Below are 27,500 nucleotides of genomic sequence, written 5' to 3'. Positions count from 1 at the left end.
GGCGGAGTGGGGCACGCTGACAGACACCTGGGGCAGCGGCAGTCCTGTGCCCGACAATCTACTTATTAATCGATTGATATTACAATTATCACAGTGCTCAGGACTCTTGTATACACCAGACCAGGCAGGCACTCCACTAGTCAGCTACAGCCTTAGACATAGTTTTCTTTTCTTTTCTTTTCTTTTTGGTTTTTCGAGACAGGGTTTCTCTGTAGCCCTGGCTGTCCTGGAACTCACTCTGTAGACCAGGCTGGCCTCAAACTCAGAAATCCGCCTGCCTCTGCCTCCCAAGTGCTGGGATTAAAGGCGTGCGCCACCACCGTCCGGCCATAGTTTTCTTTTTAGAAAGGTTTTAAGTATACATTTCTTCAATCAGCATACCATTATCCATTTTCTTATTGAATGATTTTTGATCATCTGTACATTTTCAGAAATTAGTCCACTCACCAACATTATCTCTCACACTCTTCCCCTCTGTACTGCCCATTGACCACTGAGATTGCAATTCACAGTCCAAGAAAGCTCTTGGGTTTAACTTCAACTGGAAGATGTTGAGCATTTAACTTTGTAAACCACCTTTAAGCATCAGCATTTAATTGGCAATAATGCACTTAGTATTTCTGCAAGGAATGCCATTACAGTCCATAATAGTATACAGTGGTGTCTGTCTGCTAAGCTTAACTATTCTCAACCTGCTTGATTTTCCTGTGACATCTCAGCTTTCTCTGTGGTCCTTTTGACACATGCTAATGGATTCCTGAAAGCAAGCCATGAAACTCATTTCTAGATTCTGTCTTAGTATCTAGAGTTGTTAATTTTGCCCCTTCTTGATTTCATAGGGATGTGTGTCATTTTCTAATAAAGATTTTAAATGGTCTTAAATCATTCTTTTTTTTTTTTACATATTCATCTTTTCTTTTCTTTCTTTTCTTTTCTTTCTTTGTTTCTTTCTTTTTTTTTTTTACTTACCAGCTGACTTCAGGGCATAATCAGCCAACTGTATTTGGTCCCCTCTGAATTTTTTAAGTACATAATGTACCAAGTTACACATTTCCTGTAAAGATTGTAAGAACAGTTTTCTGTTATTAATTTTTACCAACTGCTTGAACATTTACCCTTTGTTTCATGGACGTGGACATAAACTCCTTAAGCTGCAGAATGTTAACAGTTTAAACAGCTCCCAGATGCTCCCAGTGCCAGGCACTGATACACTTAGATGTCTCATCCACCGTTCTGTGGGAGCAACCCTACTTAGACAATGAATAGAGCTAAAGCTAATGTATGATTGAGACCATAGTCACACAGAAAGGTGGCTCTGAGGCTCCCTCTTAAGCCCTTCCCACTGAATCATAGTACCCTCCCATGGGATGAGGTGGAGTTGCCCACTGCACTGTGGTACCCTCCCATGGGATGAGATGGAGCTGTGTCAGATGTACTCCTTTCAATGTTCCTCACTGGTGTCCTATTCTTAGCAATAAAGACTGGAATATTCCATATTTGAGAATCAGGCAGCTTACAAAGGCCAGATAATTGCTTATAACAGCAAATTTTCACCCACTTCAATGAGTGTTGGGCTTTGAAGGATTCTCTTGTTCAAAAATAAGCAAGTACCCCTGTTGGGCCAACAGTTGGAGTTATCATCAACTAACTCGAACACTGAGCCACAATTACAAGGACAAGATGGATCCTGGAAGCTGTGGAAGGCCAGAGTTAGGTTTCTACACATTTCAAACAGATTTGGGGAGGAGAAATTGGTAGAGGTCCAAGAGGTGGGAAAGCACCACAGGGAGGCTTCCTGCCTAAGTCTGGAGCTCACCAGAAGCATAGCTTTTAAGGGCAAAATGGAAACCTCTTGCTAGCAAGTATTTGCTATAGACATTCAAAGAGCACCATTTCTGAGTCACTGGTTGGTTATTTTGTGAGAAGTAAGTTGTATCCCAACATAATATCCTCTCTGTAACACAGCGTTGGTGGGGCAGTAGATTCCTAGGGACTGCAATAGTAAAAGGAAAGCCAATTGGGATTCCAGTGGACACAAGTTAATATAAGTTGGTACCAAGTCGGTAGAAGAAATGGATTGAACGTCCATGCCCCAGCCTGCCTTGCCTCATCTAGAACTTCAGCAGTGGCCTGGTCTTGCACAGCCTCATGGTGGACAGGCAAGCTGTGATTGTGTACGTTGTCCTTCAAGTCTTTAAGCAACGCCTTCAGAACATTTATTTGTTCAGTTAAAAACAGAATTTCACGGAAATTTTTCTCCAAAGTCTGGCTTTCCTTCCTGTATACAGAAGAACCACAAGGTGAAAGAGGAAAGCATTAAAGTTCCTGCCAACGGGTGTCAGGGCCAGAGACAGGCAAAGGGGTCAGCTTAAGGGGAGGAAGAAATAGATTTGCAGGGAGGAGAAAGCAGGGATGTACACTTGTCTGCTCATTGCATCTCACTGTATCAGAAAAGCAAAGTGGATGGACACTCAGAAGATGAGAGCCAGGGCAAATCCTTGCTTGGCTTTTTCTATACTGAGCAGACAGGATGCAGCCAGTCTCACTTGTCCTTGGTCAAGTGAGTTCATACAGGTGAATGCTAAATCCCAGTGCCATCTCTTTCAAGCTGGGGTGTCCTGCATTTCAAATACAGCAGAGAGAAGTGTTTTTCAAGCTGTAGCCTGTTAATCATGCGATGTCCATACGTAAGGGTCTATTTGTTTATTTATTTTCCTATTCATTTTTATTTGAGACAGGCTTGTCAGTTGTAGCTTGACAATCAGGATCTTGTTGTTTCAACCTGCCAAATATTAAAATTATAGGAACATTCCAGGCTCAGCTGAATACGGTATTTTAAACAGATCTGGTTTTTTTTGTTTGTTTTTTTGTTTTGTTTGTTTGTTTTTTGTTTTTTTGTTTTTTGGGTAAGAGGAAACAGCCAGGAAAAAAAATGCTCTGGATTGGCATGTTATAAAAGGTATAGTGTAGGAAAGGTATTTCAGTTTTATAAATTTCCAAAAAACAAACCCCAATATTTCAGTGTTTGGAATCACAGCTGAGAATGGTATAGTCAAAATCCAACTCACTTTAAAAGTTCTTGTTGCTCCTTAGGCATGCGAAGTATGGCCTGGAATAAAGAAGAGAAATAACTCTGAATCTTGCTTCTTTCCTCATATGACTTTCTTCTGAAGCCACACTTGACCTTTGAAATATATAGCACGGGGCATAAGAGCACCTTACATGTATGTCTTCCTCAGCTTGCCACATTGTGACCATGTCTGAGAAGGTGGTCTATTCACACATCCAATAGAAAGTGACATTTAATGTGAACTCCAGGATACAAGCCTTATTTGCTGTTTCTGAAGGTTGGAAAGGTAGGAACAGACAGAGGGAAGGAACAGGAAGATGGAGTACCACTGGTTACTGTGGATGAACATTTGTATTCCTGAAAGTGATTTAAGGATCTGGAACAGCTCCTGGTTGAAGACCAAGACCATGAAGACCTCGAGCTGTAGACGTTATCTTAGGCAAACTCTGTCAGGTTTCATTGGTTGACCTATTGTCTAGGACCAAGGTTGGTGTGCTGGTTAGGTTTTTGAGAACTTGAAACAAATTGGGGAAGGGAAACCTCCATTGGGAAAATATCTCAATCAGATTGTAGGCAAGCAGTGGGCATTTCCTTGATTAATAGTTGACATGGAAGGGTCTAACTCACTGTGGGTGTTGCCCACCTTGGGCAGGAGGTTCTAAGTTTTATAAGAAAGCAAACTGAGGAAACCATAGGGAGCAAGCCAATAAGCAGCGTTCCTCCAGGACCTCTGTGTCGGTTCCTGCCTCTAGTTTCTGCCCTGAATTCCTGCCTTGACTCCCTCAATGATTAACTGTGATGTGGAAGTATAAACCAAATAAATCCTTTCTTCTCCTCACTCTAGGACAGTCAGGAATGCTAGGAAGTGCTCATAGAATGAGGAATGGGAAGTCTCACTGAGATATCAAGAGCTTCCAGGCAAAGGAAACTTTGCTGTCTGGAGATAGAAGGCTGGTGTACTGGCTGGTTTTGTGTGTTAACTTGACACAGGCTGGAGTTATCACAGAGAAGGGAGCTTCAGTTGGGGAAGTGCCTCCATGAGATCCAGCTGTGGGACATTTTTTCAATTAGTGATCAAGGGGGTAGGGCCCCTTGTGGGTGGTGCCATCCCTTGGCTGGAAGTCTTGAGTTCTATAAGAGAGCAGACTGAGCAAGCCAAGGGAAGCAAGCCAGTAAAGAACATCCCTCCATGGCCTCTGCATCAACTCCTGCTTCCTGACCTGCTTGAGTTCCAGTCCTGACTTCCTATGGTGATAAACAGCAATGTGGAAGTAAGCTAAATAAACCCTTTCCTCCCCAACTTGCTTCTTGGTCATGATGTTTGTGCAGGAATAGAAACCCTGACTAAGACAGCTGGTCATAATGAATCATTTGCCTTTCCCCCCTTTTCCTGGAGCTTCTCCTGGGGAGTCTGCAGGGGTCAGAAGGTATGGAAAATCTGTGATGTTTCTTAGCCATAAAACCTCTTCAACGAACCCTACTTGCTGTAAGCTATCCTAACAAAACCAAGATGATACAATGCAAACTGAACTTGCCTTGTAGCATACTCAGTTTTATATGAGTGGTATGCGACAATAATTTCATGAAACATCACCTGGTAATTATGGAGCCGGAAGCCATATTCTGTTATGGCATTATATAATGGTCTGGGTTTTTGAGGAAACTCTGTTTCTTTAAGCCACTGATGATTTAGAAGTCCTTCAAAGAAAAGGCAAACTCTGATTAAAGAACTTATCTAGAAATATCTTATATGTACTAATAACCATTAAGAGCACAAAATACCTTATATGTATTAACCATTTCTGAGTATGAAAGAGGGATAGCCTTAAATATCAGGAGTAAAAGTCTGGGCCTGGGGCTCAACAGAGCATTCGCCTCCCATGTACAACCCCAGCACTGCAGAAAAAGAGGAAGCTAGGGAAATAGTGCAGTAGACAGAGTGCATATTACATAAGCATGAGGTACTGAGTTTGGATCCCTGTTAGCCACCTAAAAGCTGATGTGGTCATGTATGTTCAAATCCCAGCTCTGCAAAGGTAGGGATATCTGAAACAGTTGGCTATCTAGAATTCTAGCTTCAGTGAGAGACTCTTTTCTCAAAAAATAAGATGGAGCTAAACAGGGGAAGACACCAGGACATTGGCCTCTGGTTTTGCCAGTGCACACAGGAGTACATGTACACCTGAATACATGTGCACATACATGCATACATCACACACACACATACACATATACACACACACAGATTGAGAAGGGCAAGGAGACAGGAACAGATTTTTAGGTGGTTCATAGAAAATGGTGAAGGAGAATACCCAGTCCCCCACAGAAACCTTCATAGCAGAGAGAGGGAATGGTGGGGGAATGGGAGAAGGGGGACACTGGAGGGAGGAGGGAGGGATGGAGAGGGGGAAGGAGAGAGAAAGAGATTGGGGCAACTGTTCTGGAATCTGATACTGGACAGCAGCAGCTCTGAGATGCAAAACAACTGTAATCCTACAGATGGATCAGATAAAAAAAGTGAGCAGAATCAGTCAAAACTGTTGGACATTACTGAGATACACACTGTGTGGATCACACATGCCACCCAGAAAGAGAAAGAGGAAAAAGAGCGGGAATACTGAAAAGAACAATGGCTGAAAGGTTTTCAGATTGATAAAAATAACAAATCTGTCCACCAAGAAACCCAACAAGTGCCAAGGAGAACAAACTTACACATTCCCCACACTGAAACATATAATCAAACTGCTGAAGGGAAGGCTCAGAGAAGGACTTGAAAACAGCCAGAAAGGAAAGCTTTGCCATGCATAATAATTCTTGGCATGATTGTCATTTGGTTTCTCTTCAGAAACTGTAGAAACTACAAAGCAATGGGGTGAGGTATGTAAAGTGCTAAGAGGACTATGTATTCATGGTGCCAGAGTACTTCACATTCAGCAAACAAAAGCTCTGCAAGTGAAGAGGGAGAGAAGGGAGAGGAACTGGGGGAGAGATGGGGAGAGGGAAGGGATGGAGGGAGGGAGATGCTCAAACGAATCCTGGGGATCTGTTGGACTAGTTGTGTTTTTCAGACCAAGCAAAAGGGCATTCTGTGGGGCAGCTCAATGCCATGCGAAGGAACCAAGATGTCTTGTTCAGGTAACAAATATAAAAGCCAGAATTATAATAACATTGGTCAGTGTGTTAATTACTTTTCTCATCACAGGCACAGAAGAACCCAACAGAAGTAACTTACAAGAGGAGACATTTATTTTGACTCTGTCTTAGAGGTTGCCATCTACCACAGTAGGGAAGGTGTGGCCACTACAGTGGCATCATACATGATAATGGGAGCTTGTAGCGTGACTTGTTCACATCATACTAGATCAGAAAGAAAAGTTCTTGGCCCAGAGCAGGACAAAGTGGTAACCTTCAAGCCTACCCCAGAGTTTTACATCTGCTAGCTCCATATCCCAGATGTTCAATAACCTCCCAGAAGAGTCCTACCAGCTGGATTTAAAAGATAGACACAGAAAACATAATGATAAATCCATACTGATGGGCAACTGGGTATTTTCATGATTTATAAGCTAACTTGCTATCAAACTACTTTGTTACCAGTTTTGCCTGTTGTAATTCTTATGGTAGCCACTAAGAAAATATTTAACACATCTGTGAGAAGAATCTTCAAAACTACATTACAACCAATTCAATACAAAGGATGATAGTAACAGAAGAAATTAGAAACAAGAGGGTAGAAGACATAGAGGAAAAAATAGTGAAATAGCAAAAGAAAATCTTTTCTTGTGGGTAATTTAAATGTAAATGTAAATAGGCTAACTTCAAAAGTGGTGGCACATACGTTCAATCCTAGCACTTTGGAGATTCAGGAAGGAGGATGAAGAGTCCAAGCCAAGGTCTGGAGAGATGGCTCAGCAGTCAAGAGCACTAACTATTCTTCCAGAGGACCCAGGTTTGACTCCCAGCATGCACATGGCGGCTCACAACCATCTGCTACTTTAGTTCCAGGAGATAAAATGCCCAGAGATATAGCTCAATTGTAGATGGCTTGCTTAACATATTTGGCTCTGGGATTGATCCCAACACTGGGAAACAGCAACAAACTAACATAAATGTGTGTGTGCGCACACTCAGTGCTAAAGAACTATGTTACTAGAAAGACAATCCATAAGCCTATGTTCATTAATTAGATTATTTATTATTAAAATGGCAATACTTCCAAAATCTATTTACATATTCAAAGCAATCTCAGCTACTGGCAGAACATCAGGCTTCTGGGCCAATGAGAAAGACCTAGACATGTCTCTATTATGGCCAGTTGAACTTTTTGCCAGGATCCAAGACGATTAAAAATATCCTTACGGGAAAATTATCTCTTCAGCAAATGGTGCTGGTCCAACTGGATGCTCAGGTGCAAAAGAATGTATCTGGACTTGAATTCTGCACCACATGACCACGAAATGGGCCAGTGACATGAATATAATTGCTAAGACCACAGGACTACAAGAAGAAATCAGCAAATCTTCACTATTGGGATTTTGTAATATATTTCTTGATAAAGTGTCATCAAAATTATAAACATTTATGAGCCAAAAGATAAAGCCAAAAAGTGAAAAGGCAGTGTTCATGATGAAAGAAAGCATTTTAAAATCAAATGTCTAATATGGGCAAGTATGGTAAAAATGAACAAAAGACAAATAAACAAGTCTCCAGATAACACAGGTTTATAGGCCTAAAACCTATAAACCCATGCAAATTAGTCACTAGGAAAATGCATATCAAAACCACAACGACCAGTCTGTAGCTACCAATATGACTCTAGTTAAGTAGGAAAATGGTAATGGCAGGGGTTTTTGTATGTTTGCTTTCATTAATCCTAATGTTTAAAGGGTCATCCTTGCTTCGGAGTATGTCAGTTTTTTTGTTCATTTCTGTGATCCAACAATATTGCATTGTGGTTACATATACCACATTTTAAAATGTATTTGTCTATTGATGGACAATTAGACTACATACCTTTACATCTATAAGGTATAAGACCTTTTGGGTCGTAGGGTTAGTGCAGCTATAAAAATGTGCATGTGTGTTCGTTTGAACATTTGCTTTAGATTCTGTCTTAGCAAATACCTAGTAGTGGAGATGCCAGGAAATAAGTGGCAGTAGTTTTTCACAGTGGGCACCCCACTCTCCATTCCCACCAAAAATTTGTGGGGAGTTTGACTTTCTCTATGTTGTCACCAGGAAGCTACTGGTTTGTGATACATAGAGTTTCCTTTAAGAGCAGTGGATACAATGCACTAAAGAAAATGGTTGCTTGACACAGTACACCCAATAGCACTAAATTATCATTTCAACTTAATGGAGAACAAAAACAACAGTGGCCGCTTTAATTCTTCTGAGATTTATATACATTGATGTTTAAAGCAGAGCCAGCATGTCCATTGGCAATTTGGCCAGCTTGAAATTAGGAAGTACGGAGAAGCAGTTTATATCCATTATAATGTCTTCAATGTATATCTTTGAAAATGATGCCATAGATGTCTAAGTGTAGCCCAAAGGCTAATGTATCAAAGGCTTGATCTTCAACTTGGCAGGATAGGAGGTGGTGAACTGTTGAAGAAGTGTGGCTAGGTGGTTAGGTCATTGGAAGCATGTCCTTGAAGAAAATATTGAGACCCCACAGTACTGGCATGCCAGGCAAGATGTGCTTACTGGAGCAACAGTAGCATGGCAGCTATGAGCTAACTAACCACTTTCTCATTGGATTTGAGACCTGCCCACAGGAGGAAATTCCATACCTGGGACTATAATTAGAGTCAAAAGTTCATGGCTAGGGAGGTTATGGGTTCTAGGGTAAAAGCTATTACTTATATAGTTGTGCTGTCAAAATGCCTTCTAAATATTTATACTTATCCCCATAGACCTGGGGCTGCTCTCAACCATGCCAAGAGATGTTTCTTTCTGCAGTAAACAGCAGTCAATGGAGAGATGGTTAACTGATCAAGAGACTATGAGACTGAGTGATCAGCCCTAAATATTTGTGTAAATCCTACAAAGGCTCAGGGGATGTTGAAGAGGAAGCAAGCATAGAGCTGTAGGTTCAGGAGGAGCACTATGAACTGCTAGCCATCTTCTGGACATGATGATTGCATCCACAAACTCACTGCAGTTGTGATTCTCTGTATAAGACCTACACAAGATCAAGACAATCCAAACTCTGGCGTCAACGGGGTAAACAATCCACTGGCTTCACCACTTGATTCCTGACAGTGGGCAGTTGCTAGGGGAGGGAAGATCATTCTATTTGGAGGACTGGAAGGTTTCTCATGCATCTTGTGGTAGGATGGGCTTATGCCTATTTGCATATGGGTAGCACTAACTAGACTTAGTGGTTTTCAAATCATAAGTTATAAAGTTGGGAATGGGGCATGAGAGAGATGGAGAGAGGGATGGGAGAAAGATGTGGTCATACTTCATTATGAATTCATGAAGTTCTCAAAATAATTAAAATTTTAAATAGTAGAAGGAAAACAACATATGCATGTATTAACAGGAAACATATTACATATAATTAATATGTGAATAAAAGATTTTAAAAGGTTTTAAAAATTGAAAAAATCCCCAACCTGAGTCATTGAAATTTAGAAAAGGTAAAATATTAGATATTTCTATGGGAAACATATTGGGGATTCTTTCCTTTTTAATCTGTCTGTCTGTCTGTATATCTTTCTTTCTATCTATCCATCTGTCTGTCTGTCTGTCTGTCTGTCTGTCTGTCTGTCTGTCTATCTGTCTACCTACCTTCTATATATGTTGAGGGGTGAATGTGCATGTGCCACAGCTTATATGTAGAAGTCAGAAGACAATTTGATAGAGTCAGTTTCTCCTTCCACTTTGTGAGACCAGAGATCAAACTCAAGTTGTCAGTTTTGGCTACAAGGGCCTTTAGCATTTGAACCATCTCACTTGCTCCATATTAAGGATTCTTTTGTTTATTTGTTTGTTTGTTTTGTTTTCCAAGATAAGAGTTTTTCTATATAGCTCTGACTATCCTGGAACTCACTCTGTAGACCAGGCTGGCCTTGAACTCACAGAGATCTGTCTGACTCTGATGCCCAAGTGCTGGTATATGCTACCCACTGCGTGATTATACATATTAGAGATTCTTAATGTCTGTTCAACTTCTGTGTTCCTTTGCATATATATTATGGCTTCCAGTTTTATGGTTTTATGGGATTCTGGTGTATAAACATGTGTCTCTGCATCTATGTCTCTCATTCATTTTTTTTTTTTTTTGGTTTGTTTTGTCCTCCCTAGATTATTTTATTTTTATTATTATTACTCTTTATTGTTATTATTACTCTTTATTTTATACCTATTTGTTTTCTAACTAGAGATAGATAGGGCATAGAGTTTGAAAAGAAGGGAGAGTGAGGAGGACCTCAGAGGAGTTGGGGGAGGGAAAACTGTAATCAGAAGACATTATATTAGACAAGTCTATTTTAAATAAAAAAATTAACTGAAATACTTATAGAAACATAATTCTCCAAATCACCTAAGAGGAGCTTATATTACTTTTAAAGTGGGACATGAGAGGGAAAAGAAGCTTGAAGAATATGTAGGTGACTTCCAATGTGTCTGACATACATCAGTCCACTGAGCTTTCTCTTACCACATAGTGTGCAAAGCAGTTTAAAAACCATTACCACTAGCTAAGGCTTACCAACAAGAAGGAAAGATGATGTAAACACTGTACTTAGGATAATCTTCCATGATCGAGTTAACCTACGAATGATAAAGGACATTAAGAATTTAACAATGTAATCCATTGCTATTAACTTTTAACTTGGACTTTAGTAAGTACACTCAAGACAACAAACTTGATTTGTCTCACCCCTGGATGCACTCAATTAATTCTATGAACTTATTTCTGGTCTGTGATCTTTGAAACTGAATGACAGAAAGTAATTTTCATGATGGTATATGTGCAGATACATTTACATGCCTCCATATGCATGTGAGTATGATGCTGTTGGGCTCTTATTTATGGTTTTAAGTGCTTGTAAGCAAACAAAGATTTTCTAGAAGTCAAAATTGATAAAAGCACTAAATGACAAATGACTGAGGTTAAAAGAATTCACTAGACTTGTCCTTAAATGATAGGATTGATATCTTTATGTGAGTGGAAGATACCAGGCTGCTCTCCATGTGCCATCTGCACATGGTGAGAAGATCACTGTCTTTGTGACAGGCAAAGAGCCTCTACTGGAGCCATAGTCTGCTGGAGCCTTGATTTTGAGCTTCCTTGGCTCCCAAACTGTGAGAAAAATCAATGTCATTCTTAGTCTCCTAGCCTCTGGCTTTTGACTGTGGCCCAAGAGACAAATCCACCAAATGTATCAACAAGCCCTCTTGGGTTTACAGCTTCCACTCTCAATGTGTCTCTTGTCTGAGCTCTATCTCTGCTCATGATGTATGTCTAGTTTTGTACTTCTGTGGATGGGCATATGTGGATATAGCTCCATCGATCTACTCTCTTTTGGCACTATGTTTATGAACCGTCACACTCGTGTGTGGTTGTGGCTTACCATTCTTAGGAGTGGCAAGTGCCTTACCACTGAACTATACCCCCAGTTCCCAAATTCAACCTTAAGAAAAAATATTCTGAAGGAAAGAAAGGATGCTAAAGCCATTTGAGTATTCCAGGTTGCCAGGCTAAAAACTGATCCTTAAGAGTCAGGAAAAAGCCGGGCGGTGGTGGCACACACCTTTAATCCTAGCACTTGGGAGGCAGAGGCAGGCGGATTTCTGAGTTTGAGGCCAGCCTGGTCTACAGAGTGAGTTCCAGGACAGCCAGGGCTACACAGAGAAACCCTGTCGGGAAAAAAAAAAAAGAGTCAGGAAAAAACCAGATGATGATGGATCATCTGTAGGTGGCAAGTAGATGCTACAGGAGAAGCCCTGTGTCAGAACTTCAGAAAGACCAGTGATACCTGTCGCAGCATGTCACATCATTCCGCAATGTGACTCTCAGCTTTTCATCTCTTGGCTCTGAACTAGACTCCATCAACCCGAAGTCAGGATTCTAAAGAAGGTCTAAGATGGTGACCTCATCTGGAAGTGATGTAATCTATATGTTGACACCCTCTTTTCTTTAAAATTTACTTCTTTACTATTATGTTCAACAGATTACTTACATTGTAAGTTAGTTGGCCAAAGGATGTCGGAAGTGAGTGTCTCACCAAACCACCTTAACAAGTATGATGTCAACTGGGCTTTGTGAACCACAGCTCACAAAGAGAAATTCCCTGGATACAGAACCTAAGCAGCTTGACTCCCTCTACTTGATCATGCTGAGCCACAGCCAGGCAGAACTAAACACAACTAAGAGGAGAGTTCCACCGCTTTCCCTCTGAGGTAGCATTTCTTGAAACCACAGTGTGAAGAAGGCTTTACTCTCTAGAGAGTGCTGTTTAGGCATTAATCACAGCTCTAATGGGCTGGATTAAATCAAAATTACTGCACTACCATATTTTCCAAAAAATTTTTTTTGCTATTATTTTTTTTAAAACTAGAAAAATTGGCTGTCAGGCTCTGCTTTGTGAAATTCTTTCTATGCCTTTATGTAGCCTGTGGGATTCTGCCACTTAGGGCAAGCATGATCATGCATCATTACTGTGACTTTCAAGGCTGCTCTTCTTAAATAAGGTCACTCAGCAGCAGTCTGTTTTTCTAACGGGCAGCATTGCTTCTGTGTAGGCACTCTCTTTCTATTTCCAGTGGTGGCTATTACAATGTTTTCACCCTCTCCCCCCAACCCCCTATAGGGGTAGCATATTTGGCTCACCCACCAGACAGAGCTCCCTTTCCTTATGGGAAATGTGTTCTTACCAGAGAATGCATCATTATTAGCTCAGAATGTGCATCAACCCTCAGGTTCTTCATTCTCAGTCAAGGGTGCAGTAAACACCTCTCTGGCCTAGTGTACAAAGACTGGCTAAGCTTTGGATGGCCCGTGACTTAGTTGAACCCATGACCACAGAGCATGTCATCTGTATGATTTGTTACCACTGCCAAGGGTCATTCTTCCAAAAACCATGACTCTACTGTCTTAATCTTTCCCCCTCGTCCACTGTGATTATTCAATATTCAATAGCAAATGGCCAGTGTACCACAGGAAGTATTGTGGTTGGAAGCTTCAGAGGAAACTGGAAATGATTTTCTCCAAGAAGGAAGAAGACATGTTGGGTTATTTTATAGGTAGACAGGCCACCGGTGTACACAATCTGCATCAGATCTCAGCAGGGGATCCTGGTGTGTTCCTATAATCCCAGCATTTAGGGTCCAAGGATTGCCATAACTTAAGGTCATCCTGGGTTATGGTGTGAGGGCCTGTCTCCAAGATCAAAAAAGAACAGATGCCTGGAAATCATTCTGCAAAGTAACACATTCATATTTGGGATTTCTTACCCTGACAGCAGGACATTAACGAAAGTTGCTACTGGATCCTTCAGAACAATCCTGAAAAGGCTGTTCATCCTTTCTCTGCTTTGGTCTTTCACTCATTTTCTTCCCACAAGTTACAAAGAGCTCACAGAGTAGAGAACCATTTGTTTCTCATTCTGATTTTATAAAGAGCAGAAAACCATACATATGCCATTTGATATATATCTTCTTACAGATACTTTTTGTCCAAGATCTAAAAAGGGATTGAGCAAATTTGAAGTCCAGTGAGTCACTATTGCATCATTCTTAGTGACACCTCACAATGGTCAAAAAAGGTCACCATACCCATGCAGGGGCTATGCGTATATAAGCCTGCCCAAGTGTCTCTCTGCTTCCCATGTCTTATTGTGCCAGATTTCAAACCTAAAGAGCAATGTAAAGATCTTCTATGCACATATGGCTTTGCTACAGAATATCTGGATGCTTTGTCCTGTTCACTTTAATACTCCAATGTATCAGAAACACGATGGAAGAACCAAAGCCCCCAGTCTCTCTCATTTCCCTTGTAGATAAGGAACTTGAAAATTAATACTGTATTTCTGTATATTTTTAAAAAGTGTCCACAGATAGTATATGTTGTATTTATTAATATATATATCAATATACTAATAAAGGACATCCTACTGTATTTTGTTTCAATTTCATATGTCCTGAGATATATTAACCCAGTTCAGTCATTTCACCTACTCTTTAGTATTTTGTTATACAGCGCTTCATTTGTCCATTTTCCCATAGATGTATTCTTAATTTGTTTTCAGTGATACAAACTGTGTTTAATGCCTGTTTCTCATGTACACCAGAGTGTACTTTGGTTACACATCTAGAGACAGAAATGCTGCATGGTAGAGTGATCTGGCTTATTTGGACCATGCAACTCTAGGGTAACCATTTTATTCAACAGTCAATGGCCTCTGGTTATATCTATTTTAAAATTGGAAGTTTTTTGACTGGTGTCATCAAGATGACTCAAGATGACATCCCCTGCTCTTCTATATCTCCAAAGCCTATAGTTTTGGTGGACACTATGGATAATGGTGCATCCATACTAGTTTTGGGATCTGGGAAATTTTGAGATACCCATAGAACCCTGGACTAAAGAAGGACATTGTGGGCCGGGCAGTGGTGGCCCATGCCTTTAATCCCAGCACTTGGGAGGCAGAGGCAGGCAAATTTCTGAGTTTGAGGCCAGCCTGGTCTACAGAGTGAGTTCCAGGACAGGCACGGTTACACAGAGAAACCCTGTCTCGAAAAAACAAAACAAAACAAAACACACACACACACACACACACACACACACACACACAAAGAGGGACATTGTGAGAGGGAAGACTCATTCTGCCCAGTGGCAGAATTACTGTGACTCCAGCTAAAGACCCAGAAACAACTCTTCCCACTTTAGACTTGATTGCATATACACTGTTCTCAGTTCCACCTGTGAACACAAAAGTCATCGGGGACCAAATAAGAGTTCTTCCCCCAAGCCCCACAAGCTTCCCCAAGTCTGGAAAACAATCCCAATAATCCTGGCCACACAGGGATTGTAGGGGAAACACATCAATCATATTGGCCCAGGGCAGGCATGTCAACCATCCAGCAGCAGATCTTGAATGGTCTCTATAACACAGCTCTAGAATGCTTTAGCTATGATCTAGTCTATCCTGATATACAGCAAGAGAAATGCGCATCTATCTCCCAAGAGAAACTCCTACTGATTTGATCCCATGGAAGATTCTGACATATGTCTGTCACTCTACTTCAGTCTATGAGCTGAGGTCCAAGAGCGGTTTTATACCCTACCAGGAGCCGAGTCTTACCCCTAGAGGCAGGCCCACAATGAGGACTAAAATCAGCAGGCCTTTTGACTTGGTTTCCAGTCTTTCTCACTTGTGCCTAAGTGACAGCAGAGGCTATTCACAGACTTGCTTTATAAAAGAGCCAAATTCCCTCTAGACTCTTCAGGACCTGTATCTGCTTGTGTACCAGATAATAGACCTGTATCTGAAGACACCACTGTGGACCTTGAACTTGATTCACCATAGTGCCAGTTTCACTGATCAACTCGCTGGAAGCATTTGAACCACCTAGGTGCAAGACATACCTAGCCTCTAGCAACAAGTTATATACACCTGAAGACCCAGCAGCTGTCAAGTGACACAGTCAAGTGACACAGACAATGAGACAAAAGTCAGAAAAATAACACAGGCAAAACAAGACAGTGTTAAACAAAATAGGTAAAAAATACCAAGTGACCAAAAAGCCTTGATCCACACTTACACTTATGGCCTGTAGTTTCCCTTAAGAGAGACTCAGCAACAGGTTCAGTCATATGAAGAAAGCACCAACCAGTCACAGATAGTCCACTAGAAGAAGCTCAGCAAGATGTCTCAGTGGGTGAAAATACATTCCTTGCAAGCCCCATGACCTGATTTAGATCGTGGGAGCCTGATGGGGTGGAAAGAGAAAACTGACTTCTGAAAATTGTCCTCTATTCTCTACACACACGGTGTGGCATGTAGACTCACACTCATTCATACTAGTAATAATGAATGAAAATTAAAACTAAAACAAATATGAAGAAAAAGGATAGTCTGTTTGAAATGAATTAGTTTGAGGTGCTAAAAGAATGAAGTGTATAAAACCTTAACATATAACATATAACAACATAAACGTGAATATGTACACAATGAGAGCTCCAAAGCAGAAAAGAAAAAGAGACAGACATTATTTAAATAAATACCGATTGGTAATGTCCTGTCTCTTGGCAGTAATTAGGACATTGAGATTTGTGATGCTTCAAGGTCAAGTAATATTGACCCTCAAATACCTAGAGATATGACAACCAAATATCAAAAGACAAAAAAAAGTTAAAAGCAATAAGAAAATTCCTTTCATGTACCACAGACTTTCAGCAGTAACGAGAGAGGGGGAAATGATGGGCTCAGAATCCTGAAAGAAAAACAAAGCTGTCACTGGAGAATCTGTCCTCAAAAATAACTGAGGTAGGGGCTGGAGAGATGTTTCAGCAGTTAAGGACACCTGTTGCTCTTGCAAAATCCCTGGGTTCAGTTCCCAGCACTCTTATGTTGGCTAGGAACTGTCTGTAATTCCAATTCCAGGGAATCCAACATCTCCTTCTAGTCCAATTAGTTCTCAACCTGTGGGTCTCAGCCGCTTTGATATGTGATATCAGATATCCTGCATATCAGATATTCACATTATGATTCATAACCATAGCAACATTATAGTTATAAGTAGCAATAAAAATAGTGTTATGGTTGGGGGTGTCACTACCACATAAGGAACTGTATTAAAGGGTCGCAGCATTGTGAAAGTTGAGAACCACTGTTCTAGTCTCTGTGGGCTTCTGTATGTATGTAGTACACAGGCATACATGTAAGTAAAGTACTAATACACATATGAAATTTAAAAAATTAAAAAAGAAATAAGTGAGATAAACACATTGTCAGAAGCAATGCAGAGGGGGGTCATCAGCACTGGTGATGACATATAAGACTGACCTTATAAGAAACATGGGTGAATACTCAAGTTTAAATCGCAGGGAGCGAGGTGCCAGCATGCAAGCATAAAACTCACTGGTAAGCATTTGTAATCAAACCTCCAATGCAGTAGCTCTAGAAGGGTGGCAGACAGTCAGCGAAACTGGAGTATGTGAGCTAGAAGATAGATGGACCATAACCACCATAACTTGTTATAAAAAAGATACAAAATACAACATTAATATAAAAAAAAGGCATCAGGGAAAATGGAAGTGTGGTTCTGCATGTTATCGAAATTATTTGTGTAAAGCAGGCCATTTTAACTATGGTGGGATTTTTGTTTTGTTTTGTTTTTGTTTGTTTGTTTTTTGAGGCAGGGTTTCTCTGTGTAGCCTCGGCTGTCCTGGAACTCACTCTGTAGACCAGGCTGGCCTCGAACTCAGAAATCTGCCTGCCTCTGTCTCCCAAGTGCTGGGATTAAAGGTGCGCACCACCACTGCCTGGCTGACTGTGGTGTTTTATGTGAGCTTCACAGTTACCACACTTAAAAGGAAAACTCGAGTAAATAAGAAAAGGAGAGAAAAAGAATCACAGCACATGGCTGCAAAAGAACACACACACACACACACAAAGAGAGAGAGAGAGAACACACACACACACACACAGAGAGAGAGAGAGTGAGAGAGAGAGAGAGAGAGAGAGTGAGAGAGGCCTATATGCAGACAACCAGAGAAAGTAGGAAATCAAGTCATATGTGACAGTGTAAATAAACCCAGTGGACAATTTTCTAAGTGGAATGAGCCAGACACAGAGCTTCCTCTGTGGCTTTGCATGTGGAATGCGAAACCTCATATTTACAGCAGCAGCAAAGTGGTGGGTACCAGTGGCTGAGGGGTGAGGGCAACAGGAACTTCAGAGAGCCTGTCAAACATCGTGAGGCAGCGCTAAGATGTGAACCACCAGGAGCCAGCATGCAGCACACGACTAGAGCTCACCCTGAAATTTGTCAAGATGGTAAAGGTAAAAAGTGTTCCTTTCCCACCACACACGAAAATGGCAACTGTGAGGCTACGGGTTTGATAATTAGTTTGGTTGGGGTAATCATTTCACAATGTACACATATATTGAATGCTGTACTCAATAACTAAACATATATAAAATGTTTGTCAGTCCTACCTCAAAAAGGTGAAGAAGATCATAATGTCCCGTTTTTGTTGTTAACAGTCTTGATCCAAGCAGAAAGACCTCAACACATCGTGTAGAAAGTGCTTACAGAACGTGGGTTTCTCGGGATGCTACAGATGTGATGCCCTTGTTTTTTCTGATAAGGCTGACAAGCAAAACTATTACATGACATAAATATATGTCAAAAGAAAGAGTTTGACCTTTAAAGTCCTTCAATTATCACTGGACAGAGAGTGATAGACATAAAACATCTTGCTTTGTGAAAATGGACTGTAACTTGTACATTGCCTGATCAAAGGGGTATCTGGTGCCTGCAGTGGGAGCCAAGGGCTGGGAAGTGGCTTGTATTTAGGCCTTTTAGCTCGCTCGGAGGGCACTAGTTGGTACTCCAGGTAGGAAGGCGTGCCAGAAGGCTTTGGAATTTTGGGATTTGCACTTACATGTTTCTCTTTTCTCAAAATGCCTATAAGCAGGAAACGTCTACAACTATCCACCAGCAAAATTAGATAGTACAAGTACCATCTGAGATTGCATGACAAGGGATAGCCCGTGCTTCTAAAGCCTGAAGCCATTCTGTGGCAGGGGCCCATGGGACGAAGCCTAGAAAACAAAGACATTGAGAAATCATTCCGAACAAACTATTCTTGAGTTGTTTTCATTTGCATGTGCCTAGAGTCTTATTGATATGGCTCCTGCAAATTCCTCCACTTCAGTAATAGACCAAAGGTCAAAGCTGTCTTTTAAAACATTAGGACCTTCTTTCATCACTCAGCTTATGAGTTCATCTTGGGAGTGTGCCAAGATCCTTTGTTAGAATTGATAATCAGAAAGACATGCTTTAGTCACCAGCTCCAGTTACTATGATCAGCTATTTTTAAAAATAAACTCTCTTGATTTCATGACCCTCCAGTCAGGTGATGTTGTGACTTCCAGGAGTGGAAGCACTTGCCTCTGTGGAGAAGCTAAGTACGGACAGACGGTGGGACAAGCACGCTGTGCAGTATAGAGCTGTGATGACTATCTGACTGGGCAAGCTGGATAGCTGAGATCATTTGTAAATTAGAGTTGGATGGAGCACAGCTAGGGGCTTGGTGCGTGTGCATGCACGAGACACACACACACACACACACACACACACACACACACACTCCCCCACTCAGTTATACATTATCTGCCTCTTGCTAGATTTCTAAGGTTTTATTTGTGTAACAGAAGCAGATCAGTTATTTCAAACTGTCAAATACCCACCATTTCAAAAAGGCTTTAATTAAAAAGTATTTAACAAGAGGAATCCATGCTATTTACAGCCCAGCTGCCGATAGAATTTCTTAGACAGCTCTAATAATTTACCCTTTACTCTTGCAGGAGTGGAAAGTGAGTTGTTATGTCTGTTACTTGACCAGAGTGATGTGATGCCTTCATGATTAGTGTGGCGCCAAAGTTTGTAGCCCCAAACTTCTTTCCATAGATGTAGGGTTAAGAGCTTTCTAAATCAATGATGTCTTGGCTTAAAAAACATATTACAAATATATTCTTCGAAAATAAGACATGATAACTTGAGTATTGACCCAATTTGCAGAACTGTCTATTTTCTGAATCTCTCATGTGTTTCTTTGATGCATGTAAGCGATTCATAAGCCAATTTCTAGAACTCAGTATGAAGTCCAAGACGACCCTGACCTCTTCCTCCTGCCTCAGCATCCCAGGTGCTGGGATTACAAGCATTTGTCAGCCTGCCCTGTTTTTTGTTTTGTTTTGTTTTGTTTTTTCTTTTTCTTCATTTTTTTCCTTTTTAAAGAAGAAACAAATAACTCTTGCCTGATTGAAGTTACTATAGTTCATGTAGAGACCTCTGGGTAGGGTCACTGTTGACGGAGCATTTAGGCAAGGCTCCGCCCTCATACCCTGCCCCACCGCGCCAGGTGGAGGCAGAGGGCGGGTGACAGAGGTCTACACTCTGCTCCTATTGGCTCTGGGCACACGCGCCACACACGCTGGTTGGCCGCCTGGCCGTTGCCCTGGAGACGCGTGCTACTGTGTTTCCGCGTCTCTCTAAGAGTTTGGAGTCTGTCTTGGAGCCAGCCCTCTGAGTACGAACTTCAGCTACAGGGGTGTAAATCCCAGATCTGGAGAGCCGGGAGTCTCACAATGACCTCGGCACCTGCCAAACCCTGCGGCCCGTGATGACCTATAGCACACTTAATATACTCCTGCTGTCTACCCTGCGTGCACGTGCCCTTGCTGTTTACCCCGCTTAACGTGCCCCTTGCTGTCTACCCGCTTGCCGGATTCCCTATGGTGTACTCACTGAATGCGGGCTGACTGTAAATTCTGTCGCATGTGCCCCTGTTGAGTGTCCAGCGTGGACACGGTGCTGCCGTGTGACCTCAGTGGACGTGCCAGCTCCTGGGCGTGAGGCGTCTGCAGGTGTGTCAGCTTGGAAGCGGGTGGAACCACAAGCGCAGTGACTTTGCCCCTGCAGCTTCTGCTTCCATCGGGCGGGTTGGCATCGCCCAGATAACCAGAGAACCCGGGCTTAGCAGCACCTCTCTCTTCCCGACGCGGACTTGCTCATAGCACCAAGCCATGAGGAACACCAGCAAGGAGGTGCAGAGCACCTCTTACCGCTATGCTCCCTGCGGTGAGTGAGGGTGGATGAGAGGGGTGGGGTGGTAAAAGTTGGAAGGCTAGGTGCCTCTGCTTTTGCAGTGTCGGTGCTGGGATTGAAGCCAGGGGGCCTTTGCATGCAGGGCAAGAGAAGGTAGGAGCTCATTGGAATTCGTTTTGTAGCTAGTTAAATCTCCTAACTCCCACGTCCTACTTGGCACTGGCTTGTAGCCTAAGATCATCTCATTTTGACAGCATCCATCAGGAATATCCCCGACTTCCTAACTTTTGCTCCTAATTCAGGCCCCAAACAAGACAACCGTTTCCCACTTCCACTATCTGGATCCGGGAAAGCACATCAGTTTTGAAGCCGAGTAGGGAAGGAAGACATTTCCTGATGCTGTCATTGCTTTTCACTTGTGTTTTTCTTCTGTGTCCAGAGAAGGGCTGGAGACCAAGGGAGAGAAGAAGCCTGGTGCTCAGCTGGGAGGTGCTCAGTTGGAGCCATGTCACCTGCATAGAAGGGAAAGTGTGACCTTTCTACATAGTCCATACAGGCTAGCCCATGCCATTGTTGGTGACAGCCAGCTGAGAGCTGGGGTGGGTTGGATACAGTTCAGGAGGCCTGGTCAGTTCTTATCCCCACCCCGGGCTCTGTAACCATCCTGAGACTTTTCTGTGTCGTAAGGAGGGAATCTCATCTCTGTGAATCATGCCGATAGACAGGTGTATTCAACAAAGTCTATGTACACTAGCATGTTTAACTTCAAAACACCCTTACTAGAAATCATCACCTTACCCCATTTAGAGACCAGGAATGTGAGGCATGCTGAGTTTGAAGTAAGTTGTCCTTGGAGTGAGTATGCCTGCCAAGTGGCCTTTAATCTACACTGTACAGCCTAAAGACTATGTGTGCTCGTGTGTGTGTGTGTGTGTGTGTGTGTGTGTGTGTGTGTGTGTGTGTGCTTTGTTTCCTAACTAGGAAAACAAGTGAAAAATAAGAGCATCAAATAAAGAAACTGGACAGAGAAAAGCAGCCAGTTTGGGGTTGATCTGGTGTCATGCACGTACAAACCATCTGCAGTGATAAAAGCTAAAATGATAACTCTGTGTCCCTTTTCACTTCCTACATGTGTATGCTAGGTACCAGTGGTTTGTCCTTACTGTTCAGGGCCCTCCATCTCTGAGTTGCCCCTGTGTGCACGTTTACGAATGCCTCAGTGTGTTCAGTGCCTGTCCAAAGCTTGTAGTAATGAGGTGGCAGAAGATACACTGTTCTCTGTGGATTAATTAGTAATCAATGCCCAGAGGGGAAAAAAAAATAAAGCAAGAACCAAAGGCTTTCCTGTAAAAGAAGAAACATGGAGCTGAGCCTGCCCTGCAAACAGCGGCTGAGTTCTGATTCTTATTGCTCTGTAATCCTTTGTGCAAGTCTTTGAAACTGGGCCATGTTGATTCTGACGATGAATATAAAAGCTTAGACATAAAAGCTTCCAGGTGAAATATCCCTCACTTTTAGTCAACAATCCTAACTTTAGTTCTAAGAAGAAACTGGCAGTCTGAGCATGTGGCTTCAGAGAGCAGGGACTTGATTCTATGTTTATGACGGCTCATTTGTTGTCTGTCTCCCTGTGCCCTAACTCGATGAGCAGCATAACTCAGCAGCTACCCACCTACCTGGAAAAGGAGAGAGAACACTTTTACACATTGGCTTGCCTGATTGTGGGGCCCGTTAAGTAAAGAATCTGCAGGGCGGGTTGGAGAGCAGGGGGAGAACCGAGGTTGCAGATCAAGTTCAAAGTCTGTCTGCAGTCAGGATTCCTTCCTCCTTGATTTTTCTTAAGACTCAGCTGAGTGGTTCTCACTCTGTTGTAGACATTCATCTCCTTTACTCTGAGACCTCCGATTTAAGTGGTAATTAAAAAATACTTTCACAAAAGCAACTTGAATAATACATGTAAAAAGTCTGGATATTGTGGCTGAGTCAAGTTGGCATTAAAGTCTGTCATCATACTACCACAAAAGACTAGGTACTGTGTTTGACTCTGAATGTCACTAGTCTGGAAAGTGCTATGAAACCCAGCCAGCATCCAGACCACAGAAATCGCAACTTTTGTATTTGTTTTAAATTTACTTTTTCTGAGACTTTGTTTCCCAACTCTTCCATAGATGTCATAGTATTTCTTCTTTGTATTTTGACATCTGGCTGATTTCTGATGTAGACTATCCTGAAGTGCCTACAGTGTGTATGTCTGGGTTTCCCTGCCCCTGTGCATGCGTGCATGCAGTGTGTGTGTGTGTGTGTGTGTGTGTGTGTGTGTGTGTGTGTGTGTGTATGTGTGTGTGGTGTGTTTGTGTGTGAGACTGTACTAGTCCCTCTGCCCCTTGACGGAAGTTCCCCCTTGTCTTTAGTGAGTTTTATGGATGGTTCTAAGTCAGTCTGAAGAGTTTCCCCCTGTATGCCATCAGCTCTAAGTCTAGCAAGCCTCTTCATTCACCAGGCCATGCCCAACTCCTCCCCATTTCTGCAGAGGGCTTATGTCACTGTGAGGAGGAAGGAGAGAGGGAGGGCAAGTTGTTCACACTCCTGTCCTTGCTTCCTGTGATCTGTCCCCTAGTCCTCTCTTCAGGATAGAAGTCACAATCTACACTGGCCATTTTCCCCCAGTCTTTCCCAAAGAGAATCTTCAGACTCTTAGGCTTGCATAAAGGTGATTGCTCTGGCCTGGTGAATCTCCCTTTCGGGATACATCTAAACGTCTGTTGCTTCCCACTGTAGCCTCCAGCACAGTGCATGTGTGCAGCTTGGCTGTCACTGGGACACAGGGTTGGCTGCTGGAGGGTGTGGGAGGCAGGTGTTGGCTTCCAACACAGCTGTTAGGCAAGTGAGCCTTCTTGGACCACACCCTGGCCTACTTCCTTCTGCTCTTGTAAAAGTGACAAACCAGTTGGATCAGCTTGTATGTCTGTAACAGAATTCAAATATTAGTATTTTAATATGTGAAGGTTATCAAATCCTGGTCAATATCTGGCTTACCATACTGGTTTAAGTGATTTAGTATTTATTCATGTCTGCTAAATATATTTCTGTGGTATGGGGGGCAAGAGGGAGGGAGGAGAAGAAGGAAGGAGGGCAAGAAGGAGGGAAGAAGACAGACGCAGGGGTTTTTGATAGCTCCTAGAACTGCTACAACAATGGAATTGGCTAAGCCCTCTGCTTTGGGAGGAGACCTGGGCCAGGAGGACAGGGAGGAGGAGATGATATTCTTTCTATTTGCCTCAGTGGATAATGCTCTTGGAGGCTTTGGAAAGTATCTTCTAGGTCACTCTGGTGGCATCCTGACTTGTCACATGCTCCAGGGCTTGTGTGCTCCGTGGTATGTGCTGCCCTGGCAGTGTTATAAGCACAGAGATAAGACTGGCATGAAGTAGAGGGCCTCCTGATAGGGTGTCTTCCTGTACCCATTTAACAGTGTGCTGGTCTCTTTCCTGTCTAGACTGGTATTACCACCTACCTGTGAAGCGCTCTGAGAAGCCCGTGGGTGCCCCACCAGCATCCCAGATCCCAGGGCTCAGTGACTTGAGAGACTCCCCAAATGTGAATTTGCCCCGTGCTCGGAGATACTGGATCAAAGAAACAGACTCGGAATATGTGAAATTGGCTAAGCAAGGTGGCAGACCTGGTAAGACTAGTGCACTGAGTGGCTCTGTGAGCATAAATGGGGTTGCTGTTTCTAACATTCTCCACATTAAATATAACTGTGGTGTTTATGTGCTTTGGTTTTAGAAATGTGGGTTCATTATGGAGTTTAGGTATATATAATATTTGATAAAAATCAACTTTTGTAACAAGTAAGATATATTGAGTTTAAAGGAAATTATGAGTCAGAGAGTAAAGGGGCCACATCCCAATACTGAGAGACACCAAAATTTTCTTTTCTTCCCTCTTGTTGTCACTGTCCCTAAAATGAATGTCATAGGTGAAATAGTGGCCAAGTCTAGGCTTGAGCATTCCAAATCCAGACCATACCACTTGACAGACTCGGCCAGGGACATACAGGGGCAAGACCAAGGCAGCTTTTTCTTAGATCCATCTCCTTGCTCTTGCTTCTAAGAGACTATCAAAATCTGATGGAGGCCCCAATGACTCAGTGACAGTGTCTTCACTGTGCTGTGATCATGTGAGGGCTAGTTTTCGTGAGCAGGAGCTAAGGCACAGAGGATGATGAGACAAGCATGTCCGCAACATGCCACTCAACAGAGACTGGTAATGATTTGGGGATGTGGGGAGAGAAGAAAGAAAATGGCTATGTGTAGGGAGCCTGGGTTAGGAGTGGAGAGGAGCCCACACGGTACTCTATTGGATACTGGTAGGCAGGAAGAAGAGGAGAGGTGAGAGGGAAAAGGCATTGGGGGCAAGGAGCCAGTTGGGAAGGAGCCTGTGCTCCTTCTGTCTGTATAGCTCCAAAGTCAGTGACACATTCACCTGGGGCTTCTGACCTGGGAACCTGGAGGGAAGGGAGTAAGTTCTCTAGGAAACAACAGTTGGTGTGTGTGGGGGGGGGGCAGGGGCAGACCCACGGTGGTGGACCAAGATGGTCAGACTGCTGTAGGATGGAGACGAGCATAGATGTAGCTGAAGGCTGAGCTGAGGAACATGGCGCACAGTCTCAAGAGACCTCAGGAGTGGAGAGATGAGCCCTTGGGGGGAGTGTCAATGGTAACTGGCACAGATGCCAGCTCTGGACCAGGAGCTATTCACATCCACAAGAGGAGAGGGCATAAGAGGTGCAGGATGCATGCGGGATAACTCTGCCTTAGTGCCAAGCAGGACGCTCAGCTCGTGTAGGAAAGATGGCAGTATCTCCCAGTGTGGAGCGTTGGTGATGCCACATGCCCTGTAGGGAGAAGGATCAACCACTCACAATTGTGTCCCTTTCTCCTTGAGATTTGCTGAAGCACTTTGCCCCTGGAACCAGGCAAGGCTCCCCAGTAGCCTACTCTCTGCCAGACTGGTATATTCACCACAGCAAACCTCCAACATCTCACCAGCGAGAGTGAGTAGCTCTGAGTCCCCCACTTTTCTGTCTATCATATAGTTATTTCCATCTATCTCTAGCTACATATCTCTCCATATAATGTATATAATATACATGTAATGTGTATGTACTATGCATTTATATGATGTATATACATAGTGCCAGCAAAATGGTTCAGCAGAAAAAGATGCATGCTGACAAGCCCGACAAGCTGAGCTTAATTCCCCAGGATCCACACTGTAGTAGTAGGCAAGAGCTGATACCTCAATTTGTACTTTGACCTTCACATGTCCATCATGGCATGCGAAGTGGCTGAGTACAAATAAATAAAAATGTAATATAAACAATTTGAAAAATCTCAGTTTGAACTGGAAAATTACAAATATTTACTATTGCCAGAAGGTATGTACTATTTGTAGTGTAAGTTGTCAGGAAACTAGAATCAAGAAGACACCGAGCAATGTCCCTTCAGGATGAGGTTCTTTTGGCCATTTATTAGCCAGTAGCCTTAGGTTTTTATCCTTTGTCCTCTGGGTCACAACCATGTCTGCCTGTCACAGAACTATCTGCCCCAAAGCTTTCTTCTCACTGTAGATGAAAGGTATTACATACAGCATACACTCCTTTCAGTCTCTAAGACAGTCACAGAAAAAGGGTAGAGCCATGGCCCCTACCCTGTTACAATGTCTAACAGTTGTTACCTGTAGCCATGCAAACTCCCTTCAGACACCTCTTTTTTGTTTGAGAGGAAGCATCAAAAATAATTTTAGGATTTATTTTTCTGCCTTTTAAACACTTGCCTTTTGTTTTACGTTACTCTTCTTTGAAGACTGGCTCAGCACAGGCATGTTTCTGTGCTGCTAGGCAGTGTCTTTGGACTGCCCCAGGTACCATTTGGGATTTTTCATGTTGTTTTCCCTTCAGGATTCTGGTTCCTTTTGTTTTGGTTGTTTTTGTATTTTATTTTACATTCTGTTGCTTTATTTTTACTGTTGACAAATCCCAGACTGTTTTGGGGCCCCAGCATGTGAGACCCAGGCCAACCTTAAGCTTATGAGCTTAGCCTCTGTCTCCTAGGTACTGCTGAGACAACCGGTGGCCACCACCAGCCAGTTTTAGTTTTAGTTTTAACATATAAAATAAAAAGGACGCACAGTGCTTTTGCATACCTGTGGAAAGTAGATATTAAATCCATACCATGATTTTACAATGAATAGTTCATAGTCCAGGCTTGTAGCACATAGCTTTGATGCTAACACTAGAGAGGCAGAGGCAGGAAAATCTTTGTGAGGCTGAGTTCTAAGCTAGCTATGGTTTTACATATTGAGTTCCAGACCAGTCAGAGCTACATGGGAAGACCCTGTTTTGTTTTGTTTTGTTTTGTTTGTTTGTTTGTTTGTTTTTAAAAAGAGTTTCTGCTAAGTTCAAAAAAGAAAGGGAATCAGGGAGAGACAAACAGAGACAGAGAGACAGAGACAGGCAGACAGATTGACAGATAAATAGGGAGAAACAGAGACAGGGAGAGAAACAGGAAGAGAGACAGAGACAGAAAGATAGAGAGAGAGAGGAAGAGAGAGAGAGAGAGGAAGAGAGAGAGAG

At 42.5% G+C, this 27,500-nt stretch overlaps 2 protein-coding genes across 7 annotated transcripts in view; one reads left to right on the top strand and one right to left on the bottom strand.

The window, feature by feature from the left end:
• Sun3 (Sad1 and UNC84 domain containing 3) overlaps positions 1-18,413 on the bottom strand; it is a 29,853-nt gene extending 11,440 nt beyond the window's left edge. The window contains exons 1-7 of one of the 5 annotated variants that reach the window (XM_031338971.1): positions 18,247-18,413; positions 13,538-13,766; positions 10,791-10,852; positions 4,665-4,768; positions 3,069-3,109; positions 2,107-2,278; positions 970-1,054 (exon numbers count right to left, since the gene is read on the bottom strand). In XM_031338971.1, coding sequence (XP_031194831.1) covers positions 970-1,054; positions 2,107-2,278; positions 3,069-3,109; positions 4,665-4,768; positions 10,791-10,852; positions 13,538-13,605 — 532 coding nt within the window. In that variant the 5' untranslated portion in view covers positions 13,606-13,766; positions 18,247-18,413. The other 4 variants (XM_031338970.1, XM_031338973.1, XM_031338972.1 and 1 more) reach the window with 4 other exon arrangements.
• Positions 18,414-20,276: 1,863 nt separating this feature from the next.
• The window catches only part of CUNH7orf57 (chromosome unknown C7orf57 homolog), a 20,439-nt gene continuing 13,215 nt past the window's right edge, over positions 20,277-27,500 (top strand). For both annotated transcript variants that reach the window (XR_004109715.1, XM_031338977.1), the window contains exons 1-3: positions 20,277-20,896; positions 24,360-24,545; positions 25,811-25,919. Coding sequence is in view for 1 of the 2 variants with exons in the window: in XM_031338977.1 (XP_031194837.1) it covers positions 20,842-20,896; positions 24,360-24,545; positions 25,811-25,919 (350 nt within the window). In the remaining variant the exon portion in view is untranslated. The remainder of the gene's footprint in view (positions 20,897-24,359; positions 24,546-25,810; positions 25,920-27,500) is intronic.

This window comes from Mastomys coucha, unplaced genomic scaffold, assembly GCF_008632895.1.
Source record: "Mastomys coucha isolate ucsf_1 unplaced genomic scaffold, UCSF_Mcou_1 pScaffold22, whole genome shotgun sequence".
NCBI classification, from domain to species: domain Eukaryota; kingdom Metazoa; phylum Chordata; class Mammalia; order Rodentia; family Muridae; genus Mastomys; species Mastomys coucha.
This window is presented reverse-complemented; position numbering and strand designations above follow the sequence as displayed.